The sequence below is a fragment of the Zonotrichia albicollis genome, chromosome 2, assembly GCF_047830755.1.
Source record: "Zonotrichia albicollis isolate bZonAlb1 chromosome 2, bZonAlb1.hap1, whole genome shotgun sequence".
Taxonomy (NCBI): Eukaryota; Metazoa; Chordata; class Aves; order Passeriformes; family Passerellidae; genus Zonotrichia; species Zonotrichia albicollis.
Genome location: NC_133820.1, coordinates 96,307,522 through 96,321,100, shown reverse-complemented (window position 1 = coordinate 96,321,100; position 13,579 = coordinate 96,307,522). Strand labels below are relative to the sequence as shown.

The following is a 13,579-nucleotide window of genomic DNA, read 5'->3' as shown; positions in this document are numbered from 1 at the left end:
TCTTGAAGAAGGATCCCTTATGTCCTTTCTGAACAAATCAGGTGATACACTGTAGTTTTCAGTGCTTGTTTTGTGCCTTCACTGACCCTGTACTCTGTCATATTCCAATGTCCCAACTCATTTAAGAAGTTAGCCCTTTACTTTTTTTTAACCCTGGCCTTGCTAAGGATTTTGTCAGCTGCTCTTACCCTAGCAGGGTTGCACCTTCTCAGTATTTGAGTAAGAAAGCTGAAGATGATGTGATTGATATCTCAGTCCCTGTGAATCAGGACATGATTCAATGTCAGGATGAATCAATGTCTGCATGTGGTAGCCAACCCATGGTGTTTTTGCAAAAGGTGCAGGGCTTACCTATGTGTCAAAGCAGTTGCTAATAGTGAAAAATGCTTATCACATATCCTCAAAGAACATGAAATGGCCTAATATTGGTATCTTAGTAATAAATTATTCAGAATTAATCTCAGCTATCTAAGATTGACCCCTGTTTTAAATGATTATGTGGTAGTCCCTTATTTTTCTGACTGCTGTAAGCTCTGTAACCAAATGCAGAATTGGTATTCAATAAAGAGTGATGAAATAGCTCCAGGCTGTTTGTACTGCAATTTTCCTGTGTGGAGGATGCAGTATAAATGGATTATTGCCAACTCCATCCCCCAGTCAAAAAAACCCCACCCCAAAACAACTCCATCCCCTCTAAACAAAAGAAATCCAAACAGTTACACATAAAATACCAGTTTCAAAGTTTAAAGTATGCTTTCTCAGTGATGGGGAGTGTAATCATATAGGCATCAATCCGTTTCCTGCAAACAGGAGTTACACATGCTCCCTCTGTTACCCTTGAGTGTTCAGACTCAGGATTTGTGGATTTAGATACCTTCCAACTGGATTGTGAGAAAAAGGAAGGTGCAAAGGAAAATGAATGTAGAGATTTAGAAACCATGTGTTAAATGGGGAAACGAAAATTCTAGTTCCAAATCAAGCAAGTCTAAAGGTGTAATAGTATCTTAAAGATATAGGCCACACTGAGGTGTGCAAGTTCCTGGTTTCATGGGATGGGAAGTTTTTCAGTTTTTTGAGTTGTTTGCATGTGTACTAAGTTACAATATTGTGAATTCTGGAGATCAGCAATATTGCTGCTATGCCATGGGGTATCTTTATGACTTTGACTGTCTTTTCAGCAAGGCACTGACTTCTGTAATGTGTAGGTGCAGGCACTTTACTGTTAGTGGGAGAAACTGATTAGATAATGCTTGTAATTTGAGGCTTACCTTCATTTAACATACTGAAGTGCCAGTAGTAACATCTTAGAAACAAGTTGTCAGTCACTTTTAATTTGTAGTGTGTAGTTAATTTCTTGTGAACGCATACATTACATGTATAAAAAATATCATATTACTGCATGATTAATTCAGTTAAAAAATTAACATGCTGTTAATTTTCAGGGGCTGGGGAACTACTTGGTAGTAATCAAGTTGCCTTATGTCTCTTAGGAAATAGCTGCTGAAATAAAAATAAATCTCTGCTGTACTAGTGTAGATGATCTAGCTGTAGCAAAAATACATGTTTATTGAGAACAAACCATGTTACATCTTTTTATTGTCATTTTACATCCATTAGGATCGAATTGTGTCCATGCCTCTGGACAAGGACCATGAAGTAGCAGTTCAAGCCATGAAACTCTTGATGCTTATGTCGCAGTAAATAATTTCTTTTTTAATTTACTGTATTGTTTTAATGCCAACAAGATCCAGGTACAAACCTGATGAATCTTCCTGTAATCACTTACTTGTTGGGAAACAGTTGCTTCTGGCAGGATATGAGTTACAGTTAAAGCTGCTCAAGACATGACATTTTCTTTCTGTGGGAAATGCCAGTGTTAAGAAAATCCTTGTGCTGAGATTCAGTCTGAAAACTACGTTTTTATATCTTTGTTTCCCTCTGAAAGGAAATCCCACCTTTTTTAATATTGGCTTTTCTCAAAAAGAGCATTTGACAGTCTTGGGGGAAGTTCCCACTGCAGATGGGGTCCCCACCCCACCTTCTGTCCCAGGATTGCCAGGTCTTGACCAGAAGCTTGGAGAACTCTGCCCTCTTCCCTGCCTCTGCACCTGATGCAGGAAGCTTTGAGCTTTGAGACTGTTGATAGAATTTGGACTTTCAGATTCTTGGCTGCAGGGCAGAGAATCTGGTGGCCTTTGAGCCCATAGCAGACTGACAGGAAATGATCAAGTGTGTGATTTTGCTGAAGTGGAAGACTAACAGAAGAGTTGTTTTCTTGGGAAATTTACCTGCCAGCCATAGCTTTGGTAGGATAATGGCAAGCTAGAAGTGTGGAGAAGAATTACACTTAGTATTACGGAAGTATATAAATCTTTTTCTGATACATCCTTGAGCAGCATGTTTATTTTAGAAATGTCTTTATTTGCAAAATATATGTAGAATAAATTTTCTGTCCCTCTTTCTCAAAGCAAAATGGGAATAAGAACTTCACTGCATTCCATTGATAATACAGTTGAGATGTTAGGACTCAGTGTCTCCTCTGTCTGAGAGTGTAAGTTGAATTTTGGTGATGTAGATGCTTATTTCCTTGTACAGCATGAGACATTATCCAATAGCCTTGTGGGATTTGCTTCTCTATTTAAGCCAGAAGTATTAGTCATTGCTAGAGGAGCATGTAGACTTTAGTGGTCCAACTAATGTGGTAGTGTAGACATTTACATTAAATTTCAAGTATGTTTGTATATTGAGGTGCTGCTTGATTGTCTTCTGTCTCACTTGACATTCCACTGGTTTGAATGGCATTTTTCCAGGGCTCCTTCAATAGGCACATCAGAACAGCATATGATGCTGTGAGCACTGCATCCTCTTCTGTAGGTAGTGCCATTGTTTGGACCTCACTGGTAGTAGCCAGGGTTATATTGTTCCTGTGTTCACAGTGTCCATTCCTACATCCCTTGGTTCCCCATGGTGCCTAGCTGTTGGAACAAAGCACAATGCAGTGCCCGTGGATAACATGTCCCTGTGCTAGGAGGAGCAGCTCACCATTGTTGAAGTACAAAGATTCCATACACCAGTTAGGGCTGCACTTGTTCCGTATCTGAATTAACAAGAGCTATATTGGCACTGCAGCTGTTTATCATCTCTGGCTTTATTATAAGGGATCATGTTCTCATTAATGCAGGCTGCAGCTGTAAAAGTTTGATCAATGTTTCTTTTTCCCTGAAGCAATTTTTTCTGAATTTTGCTTAAATATGGTTTCCAGTGTGAATAAATGCCATATAAAGTTTTCTGAATGATATTTTTCCATCATGAGATGCAATTTTCATAAGTAAAATTAATACATGATGAAATTGTTTTTAATTAAGCTATGTAGAGACCTAGCAAATACATTCTTTCTTTTTGCTCATCTGTTGCATAGCCATCCTGCTTTGTTCCACTGTACCCCCCCCCCAGCTGGTCTGAGCCCTGCTGATTTGGCATAATTATTGGAGTGGTGAAAGTGTGCATTGGAGACTCAATAAACAAATTCAACAACAGCTCTTCTCTTTGATAAGAGTAGTGCTGACCAGTCTGTAACTGTGTGAGGAGAATGCAGACAATATAGCCAGTCACATGCACAGGCTTCTTAACAAGAGCCTGCATCAAGGTCCTTTTCTAGCAGGGGAAAAGCTGATGCCTCAGTACCTACAGTGGTGACAGAAACGACTTGATGCTGGCAGTGCAGAAACAAAAACCTGCAGGGCTAATATGTCTCAAATAGGTGTGTCTCATAGCTCAAAGCTTTTGTGTGTATCCAGATACACACAAAAAGTGTGTCTGGTTTTTGAGCAGTAGTGCTGCTTGATACAGGCAGTAAAGCATGAAATTGAGTTGGGGACAGCAACTCCCCTCAAAGGGGATGATAAAGTAATACATGACAGCTTGTATAAATGGCATGGCTACTAGTATGCAGTGGTGGAATAAAATTTTTGCCACTTTTGCCACGCTGTCTTGGCTTCTCTTTGAATGACTACTTTTGTCATCTGCAAATTTGGCAACTGAATTCAAGTGGCCCAACTTGTGTTTTTAGTGAGATGTGAGAGACCTTTCAGATCAAGTTTCTGAAAGCTATTTTTAAAGCTACTGGAAAGAACCTCTATCTGAATTCTGTCTATTTGATCAGGAATCATTAATTAAAAAAAATAATCTTCATTGATGAGGTACAGACCTTCAGACCATGTCTCTAATCTTGGAGTAAATATTTTGTTATGTCATGACATGAGTCATCCAGTAATATTTTTTTTTCTTCCAATTACTCAGTTGGGTAATTTTTCTTGGGAAAAATACATTATGTCAGTAACTTTCTTTGACTGACTTCCATAGTTGTCTTTTGGGTCAGCATAGCAGCAAGACCTTTCTGCTAATTGACCATTTTTGTGATGTTTTACAGTGGCAGGAAAGCTGTGCTCATGGTATGTTAGTAACAGGTTTAAGCATCTCTCAGCCATCACTGCATTCCAATTCTGTGGAATATACACTGACTACTCTGTGTCCTACTGCCCTATAAAGTTGCTGTGCCTTTACATTCTCTCTCTTGGTAGACAGAGAGGCAGTGAAAAAACTGATCTTTTCAATTCACTTATATGTGTTATATTATTAAAAAAAATCCCAATGCTGATTCAGATTTCTCTTGCTATGCATATACTTAGTTTTTATCAAATCTATATTTGTATTTTCTTCTTGTGTATCTCTGTGAACTGAGATTTTTTTCCTTCTTGTTTGTGGCATGTTGTCTCAATTGAATGCCAGTCTTTGGGCTAGTAGATTTCTGTTTTTACACAGTATGATGTGATCCTGGAACGGAAATGAGCCTATGAGGTTTAGCATAATAGAAATTATTAATGGTACTGAATTATGCATAATTGTTAGCATTAATGTTGCAAAGGACCTGACAGGGAATAGAACTAGGAAGGAAATAAAGAGGGAGAAGCATCAGTGACAATGAGAGACCAAGGTAAAAAAAGCATTGCCTTTTAGGAGGCAAATTAGTTCAGCGTGCCTACTGCTAGACAATTCTGTTAATTTTTGTGTGCTTAACTACCTAAAAGCGTAGAGGGATTTTGGAAAAGAGCAGCAAAAGTAATAAGGTAACCACAGTAGATGCATGGGGAAAGGTTACAGGTGGTGTGGGTAGGGGCACAAATCCACAATTAGCTTGAATATGTAAATAGCCCAGGGGAAAATGACTTTGATTTACTTTAGTTAAACGTAATTAAAAATTAAACTGTGTTTTAAACACAAAACACATCGGTCTGCCACAGCATAATCACAGTGTATTGCAACATGCTAATCCCATTGTACAGTGGGTGGGAAAGGACTATTGTTACATTTTAGTGGCAACCATATTGTCATTTTGCTGATCACCAGAGTGTGTCTTGAAATAACCTGCTATGAGAGCAGAGGAGTGAGAGTGAAATTGCAGAACAGTTTAGTAGTACATGATTTTTGTATTTAAAATTTTTATTGCAGACATTAGAATACTTTTAACATACATGGTTTTTTGGTTGATAGTGCTCTGTGCACATATACTACTTTTACAATGCATCTGCAGATTTGGATGTTGAACTTAACTTAATTTTAAATGCAAAGTGACCAGATTCTTTTTTGATTGAGATGCTATACCTTGGATTGTCATCACAATAATGTGTACCAGATCTTGCCCTTCACAGCCACTAAAAACAAAGGCTAGAGTAAAACTCTGTATGGTGCATCAGGTATGTTTTTATTTTACTCTTGTGATTTTGATGATTTTCCTTGGTATGAGCAGACAGCACAGACCAAGTCAAGCTACTCTAGCAATCATACCTCTTGCATGCAGCCAAATAAAACAAAAAGCAAGATATGAAATCTTTCAACTGGTGCCATATGTGGAACAAAATGGTTCTCTCATCTCCCTCTAGAATGTCCCAGTTTCCTCTGGGACATGAAGACTGGGACATGTTCACACTGAAGTGCAGGGAAAGTGGTATGTCATGAGATTGGTATGTGGAAGGCCATGCCTGGTTATTTTTAGGTACCTAAACACTGGCAGGCACTTCTGGCTTAACCTTTATCTGTTGCTTGGCATGCTGAGGGCTGTAAATTTGCAGCAGTATTGCTGCTGTATTTGAAGTATTCTTTGTGTGGTTGATGATTGCCTGATGAATGTAAAAAAGAAAGGCACAGTTCAGTGTGGAAGCGTTAGTGCTGGTGGTAGCAGGTGTAGTCAAGTGCTGCTGCTTGCAGAGGCAGGTAAAATGCCTGTGCACTCATTTCAGAGGGAGCTATAAACCTAAACGTCATCATGGTCAGAGAGTGGTGGTTGAGCAGTAATAGTAGTAGTAGTGCCCACAGGTATTCCCTCCCACTCAAGAGAGGAAAAAGCAGAAGATCAGGTGCTCAAGTGGTGTCAGGAGTGTCTGTCAGCTTGTGTTGCAAAGGAAATGGATTCTTCTCCCTTCCTTTGCTTCTCTGCTGTTTGGGAGTGCTTCCTTTGCAGCTGGAGCAAGCATCTCACCTACTTATATCTTCAGAAAGGAGTAAATAATACTGCACTAGATGAATCAAATGGATAAATTCCCAACCTCTTAGAAGACAAAGTTAAAAATGGAGAAGTTGGGATTTTGGAAATCACAGAATGGCTGAAGTTAGAAGGGTTGTCTGGTCCAAGCCCCTACTCAAGAAGAGCCATGTAGAGTCCATTGCCCAGGACTGCATCTGTATGGCTTTTGAGTACCTCCAGCAATGGAGACTCCACAGCCTCCCTCAGCAGCTGGTGCCAGTTCTCTGCCACCCTCACAGTAAAAAAATGTTTACCAGTGTTCAGAAGGAGCCTCTTGTGTTTCTGTTTGTGCCTGTTGCTTCTGGTTCTGGGTACCAGGAGCAGAAGCCTGTCTCTGTCTTCTTACTCCCACCACCAGGTACTTACACACATTGCTAAGATCCCCCTGAATCTTCTTTCCTCTAGGCTGAACAGTCCCTGCTCCTTTGACCTTTCCTCAAAGGAGAGATGCTCCAGTCCCAGGAAAGATGATCCCCAGATCATCTCTGTGACCCTTTCTTGGTCTCTCCCCAGTCTGTCTCTTGTACTGGGGAGCCCAGCCCTGGACGCAGCACTGCAGGTGTGGCTTCACCAGTGCTGTGTAGAGGGGAAGGATCACCTCCCCAAATCTGCTGGTAACACTTAATGCAGATTGGGATACCATTCACCTTCTTGACAGCAAGAGAACATTGGTGGCTCATGCTCAACTTGGTGTGTACCAGGGTTCCTTTTGTAAGGGTAGAAAATACCTATGGAAAAGCAGTTTCATTAGTACTGGAGAGGAAGAGTCCTTGATTTCTATCCAGAGAGATAAGTATTGCTTAGGTCTTCAAGCTATCTGAATGATTTAGTCAAGGAACTCTTTTAAAATAGACACATTCAGGTATTGCATTCATTATTTCTATAAATGTGCTAAAGAGAGAAAACCTGAAATACAAAGAAGAAAAAAATTAAATAGAAAATAATGTGTGCCTTTGACTGGCATGTTCATACAGGAAATTTCATTTAAGCACAAGAAGAAGGTTTTTCACTGTGGAGTGATCCAGTACTGGAACTCATTGCCAGAGATGTTGTAGAGTCTTTGACTTCATGAATTGGACACATCAACCTGCTGTAGCTGATACTCTTGGAGCAGATGTTCTGCAGAGGTGCTGACCATCCTCAGTGCTCTATGATTCTGTATTGGTTCAGTTCAGATCACCATATATTTGTGAAATTTCTTATATTCCCAGCTGTCCACTGGTTTTGAAAAAATATATAGAGAAAAAAATGACAAAGACATCTTCATGGAAACTAGTGCTTTAGAAGAACTCAGTAATAGATTGACATTAAAAAAAATGAAAGAAACATTGTCAGACTGCTATTTTTTCTGTAAATTCCCCACAGCCTCTTAATATTTATTATATCATGTCTTTTTATTCCTGTAAGTGCTCTTTGTTGTCATTCTTTGTTTTACTCTCACTTGTTAAACTTGTAGAAGTTTAATAAATTTGATCATTCATGGCTTCACAGGACACACCACTGCTTATTCATGTGCTCTAATGCACCATAAAACCATATTACTTCTTTCATTTTTTTACTGCTTAACATCAATAAACACATTTTTACTCTACTTTCTCAGTTCTGTAGATGGTTAAATAGTGACATAAATATTTCTTTTTATGGTGATTTCTTGACTTGTATTCCTTTACACTTCCTATATGTTCTATTACTGCAAATATATTCTCAAGGTAATTGCATGTTTAAAGAGTCCACCAAAACCTGCCTTAAATATGTAAGGCAGCTTTTATTTCACATTATCCTGTGAGACTGATTCATCACTTTTGGAGACATACCATTAGCACTTTCATTTAAAGACCTTTTAATGGATGCTCCAGTGATAATCTCAGCTAGTATGAGCTCACTTCTTTTTCAGTCAGGTTGGAGGATATTTTGGGGCTTTGTGACTTGTGAGGATGCTAAAGGATGCAATGGGTTGGAGACAAATGGGCAAGCATAGGAAAGACTGCTGATTTTCTGAGACATCACCCTTAGCTGGAGAAAAGCATGAATCCTCAGTTGCAGAGAGGGTGTTGGACCACAGGTGTAGATGGTTTTGAAATGTTACTACTCGAGGATTGAATGCAGTGATCAATAAAAACCCTTTCCTCTCAGCTGGGTGTAGTAAGTGTCAGGATCTCATAGGTTGCTCTTTTATTTTCTGAAGTAGCCTAGTCCAGTGACATTGTTGTGGCAGCAAGAAGCAGGTATTTGGAAACTGTAATCCTGGCTTTGGACTTCACTGCTCTGGTACCTCTCCATTGGGTTATTCAACCTTGATGCTTCAGTTTCTTTTTTGTAAATAGTTGATATGAATACCATTTCTGCCTCTCAGAGAATGTTCTAGGTGTACTAGTGGCATGTGGTGTTCTCAAGATGTGTAGCTGAATGAAAAAGTCATGACTTTGAATGTGTTTGGGCAGAGGTCACAGCCATAAGTGTGCCATCAAGAATGTTTTGATTTCCTTTTTTGTGGGATTCTAGTGTAATACAATATAGGTTTTAAAATACTGGAATAAATGACTTAAGAATAATTTGCACTACAGAATGAAGGTCTTTAATTGTTTATTATCTTCTATGGTGAACATCTAAGCATAAAGCAAATGCATGATTTTCCTGTTTTATTACTATTACTCTTTTTACTGTGATCACTGATCAACTGTAATTATACTTTAAATTAATGTTCATGTCTATGCAGTGGGCCTGGTTTGTCATGGCTTACACAAACCTCTGTTTCTCTACACAGTGAGTAAAAGAACACTGCCAATTTTGTTTGAGAGCATTTTTAGAAATGCCCTACAAAAATTTACACATAGCTGTGTAAACAAGTTGCAGGGTTATGGAGAATCAAGCCTAGTAAAAGCTGGGCATAGCATTCATGCTATTCTTTGCAGATAAACCTGGCCTATAACTTCCGTTGTTATTTTTGCCTAGGAACTGTGGGGATGTGTTATCAGCTGAAGACTGTGAAATGTTATACCAGTTTGTTTATGCCACTCACCGGCCGCTTGCAGTAGCAGCTGGGGAATTCCTTTATAAAAGGTATCTCTGCCTGCCTGCTTCTTGCATAGTCTCATTTGTTTTGGAATTAAGGTGGATTTATTTAAGGGGGATATTAAGCATTAATTTTTCTGATGAAAGTATGTGCCACCTTTCTTCTGGTAATCAGAAGAGAAATGTTGTCTGGGGATTATTGCATGTTTTCCTGCACAGTCCTGAAACAATAGGTGTGAGAAAAGTTGCAAGACTAACACAGGGAATATGAAACTAATTGTTCCACAAGTGCCATGCTATGTTGAGAACATGCCCTCTTTCTCTCTACTTTCCTATTGCTTTGCTTCTTACAAAGCATCTGCTGGATTTTCATAGTTTGGTGATTAATCACAAAAATGGCCTCCTCTTCTCCCTTTGGAAGTTGCCTTATACATTGTAAAGGCTTTGAATAATGAGAGATGCAGCAGATTAAAAAGCCCTCCCAGTTTCCTGTCAGGTTAATGAAATACAGGGTTTATCTTCCCCAGGAGTAACTCTTATAAATGGGCTTCTTATAACAGTGGTTGCATGAAGTTGTATGGAATTGGCATGCTAAAAAGGGAAGAGACAAATATTCTGTCTTTACCACTGAGAGAAATTATCTTGGCTTGCAAAAAGAAATGAAAATAAAAATATTTAGGCAAGGATTTTGTGGAGAAACATTCAGAAATAATAATCATGTTTCTACGCATACAGAATCTCTTCCTAGTTGTCTTTTCCTGTCTAACTGAAATGTTGGCATTCTGGAATTTGTGGAGCTAAGTCCAACAGAAGGACAAATGAAGAGAAACTTCTGTTTTGATGAATCTGCTATTACATCTGCTAGACTTAGTTTTTTGTGTTGGTCCTAATATGCTCTCATAAATTAGATGTTTCTCTTCTCAGAACTCAGCTGCATTTTGCTGCCAAAGTTATTGCCCTGATAACTTTACTTTTTCTACCCAGCTTGCCAGTGCCTTATGAACACCTTGACCTTGTAAATCTCATCCTTGTTCTTGTTTGCCTCTCTCCAGCACTTTTTCCAGTATAGAATGTTTGTTTTGGTGTGATAAGAGATGTTAGTGACACCCTTCTTTCCCTGGTTATACTGCTAAGTTTTAGTATAAATGCTTATGCTTTCCACCCCTGCTGCCCCTTCTTCTCAGTTTGCACAAAATCTCTTCCATGTCTGCATATTTTAACTAAGGTTACTTAGCTGGCATAAATTATGCCAGCAGAAACTCTTCCTGAATGCACAAGCTTTGGCTGACATTTAGTAGTGTGGTCCAGCTTTTAAATCCAAGCTGTTTGGGCCTTACATTAATCTGCAGGGATGGCCTTCCTGTATTTATCTTGAGATTAGCACTTTTTGTGGCTAGTAGTCAGAATCATTTTGGATAAAAGGGGAAATGGAAGTGTCATACTGTGGTTCGTACTTCAGACAGAAGAGGAAGAGCAGAGTTTCCGCTGTATTTGTGACATTAATTGCCTCTTATAATTACAAGGTACTGTGCCTTCCTTAAGAAGCTGCAGTTCCAAGATGCACTATGATGTGAATAGTGGCAGTATGGTAATGTTTCTGCTGTGTTGTTAAGGTTTTAAATTTGGCCTAGAGCACACCTCTTTTCAGGCATGAGCAAATGCCTAGATTGTTGAATGGTCAGTTTATGGAATCTGCATCCATCATCCAGAAGGGTGGCAGGGTGCTGGTGAAACTGTCAGAAATACTCTCTGCATCCACAGGGATAGCATGTCTCTCTTTTCAATGGAAAACAATCTTTTTTCCTTTCATCTTATAAAAAAGTCTAATGAGATTTGGGGTCAATAAGTAGACACTTGAGAGAAATAAGTCCTTGTGATCTTGTCAGAATTAGTGTTACATTGGTAAATGAGTGTAAGGAGAATGTGGCAGAACTGGACTGACTTGCTTTTCTTTTGGCAGGCTGCTTAGTCATGGGGGAGATAAAGTTCAGCCCAAAGGAGGAAAGTTTGGGGCGAGCACTGACCAGTTGAAAAGATTAATACACTTTTTCCTGGAGAGTGAGGTGAGAACTGCCCGTGCAGTAAGCCTTTTAAATCCAGTGTTGCATGTTAAATCAATTATCTTCTTGCTTTTGAAAGCAATTTCTGTTGGTGAGCTCTGAAATGTGTGGTGTTAGAAATGTTTTTACTCTCTAGGTTAAGTTTTTAATGAAGCCATTTCTGTTCTGTTGTATTAAACCAAATTTACAAGTGTGCTGATGGAGAGAATCAGTGCTGAGGCAGTTTCTGGAAACAACCAGAAAGACTAATGCCACCAAGTGAAGGTTTTTTGGTATATGTCCATGTCTTTCTGGAGGCAGATGTGGGTTGCTGTACCATGGCTACATGCTGACCAAAGACGGTAATTTTATGAGAGTTTTATCAGCTCAAGTGCTGATAAACAGTTCACAGTTTAGCTTTTGCAGGGGTGCAGATCTCTATCTGGCCAAAGTGTCTCAGGCACAGCAGTTTTGAATCTTTCTGCAAAGAATTGGATGGATGACTTGTTTCTAGTCCTGTGACTGCATTTTTGGCTGTTACAGTCAGCAATATAAAGCAATAGTTTCAGAGATTATTTAATTTAAATTTAAACTTGTATTAAAAGGGAAAATTACATTTCTTTGCCTACTTTTCCTGACTTTTTACCCCACTTTCCTGCTTTGTATCAGGTTGAAGACATGGTGTTTAAATGTTGATTGGCCTGGAAATAAATATGCTGGAATACTGCATTTGAATATATATGTGAATGACAGAGCTTTGTCATTGGACAGAGGGAGAGGAACATATGAAGCTGTATTTCTTTTTGTGATGTGTTTGATTCTATAAGCTTGTGTTTTTAATCCTTAGCTACATAAACATGTTGCGTACTTAGTAGACAGCTTGTGGGACTGGGCAGGCAAATTCCTGAAGGACTGGGAGTGCATGACCACTCTTCTATTAAAAAATGCTGATGAAGCTGGAGAAGGTGGGTAAGCAAAGAATTTAGTTTTGTCTGAATGAATCTCCCCATGCTAATTTTTGAACCTTTAGGATAGTTTCATATTGCAGTACCATTTGGTCCCAGATTGTTGTCCCCAAGTGCCACAAAGCAGATGCAACAATGCACTGCTAGTGTAACATTTATATCAACAAACTTGTTTTATTCAGTATTCTGTATTTATGTAATGTTAATTTAGAACCTGTTCAGTAAATACTTGTGTAATTAAGCCATGATGCTTATGTAGTGTTTGCTTTGTTTGTCCAAAACTGTAGAATCTAAAAGTATTAATAGATTGAAATGCAATTATTGTCAGGCTTTTACTCCTTCCTCAAAAGAAAATGAGTAATGTATTGAGTTCACTAACATCTAACACTAGAGTTTTTTTTTTTTTGTAGAATTATTTCAAGTGAATTTAAATAAATCTTTAAAGTCCCTTCCAACCCAAACCATTCTGTGAATAGTTGTTGTAGACCTGGAGTTGATTGTGTGATTAAAATCAATTTGTAGACCCAGTGAGTTAGAGCATTTTGGTACTCAAAGAAGATTCGTCCTAAATGAGACACTAGTCAGTAGGAGACCTCATTAAAACTGCCTGTGTTTTTGCAAGCCCAACTGCCCCAAAAAGTTAAGCCATTAAGGGATTAATGGTACTCACTAAATGTAGAAAATGACTTCCTTCAAATGAAGTCAAGCACTCTTTAGCTGTTTATTTAGCAACACTACATTCTTTAGTGTCCTTCCACAGTTCCTCAGGTAAATGAGTAGGCTTTACATCAATTGTTGCTGCATCTTCACTTTTCTTTTGTGTGATGCTGAGACTGATTTACTTCCAGCTCTGAGTGATGCCCAGGAAAGCGCTCTCATCGAAATCATCCTCGCAACAGTCAGAGAAGCAGCTGAAGGTCATCCTCCAGTGGGCAGAGGTGCAGCCAAAAAAGTCAGTGCATCTTAGTCTTATTTATTGTCCT

General features: G+C 38.8%; 1 protein-coding gene across 4 annotated transcripts in view; it reads left to right on the top strand.

Moving 5' to 3' along the window:
* Nucleotides 1–13,579, top strand: part of LOC102070004 (cohesin subunit SA-2) — a 60,385-nt gene that overhangs the window by 22,279 nt on the left and 24,527 nt on the right. For 3 of the 4 annotated variants that reach the window (XM_074535723.1, XM_026792979.2, XM_014266596.3), the window contains 5 exons: nt 1,618–1,697; nt 9,533–9,640; nt 11,553–11,655; nt 12,479–12,596; nt 13,445–13,548. In XM_074535723.1, coding sequence (XP_074391824.1) covers nt 1,618–1,697; nt 9,533–9,640; nt 11,553–11,655; nt 12,479–12,596; nt 13,445–13,548 — 513 coding nt within the window. The remainder of the gene's footprint in view (nt 1–1,617; nt 1,698–9,532; nt 9,641–11,552; nt 11,656–12,478; nt 12,597–13,444; nt 13,549–13,579) is intronic. The other variant, XM_074535724.1, reaches the window with a different exon arrangement.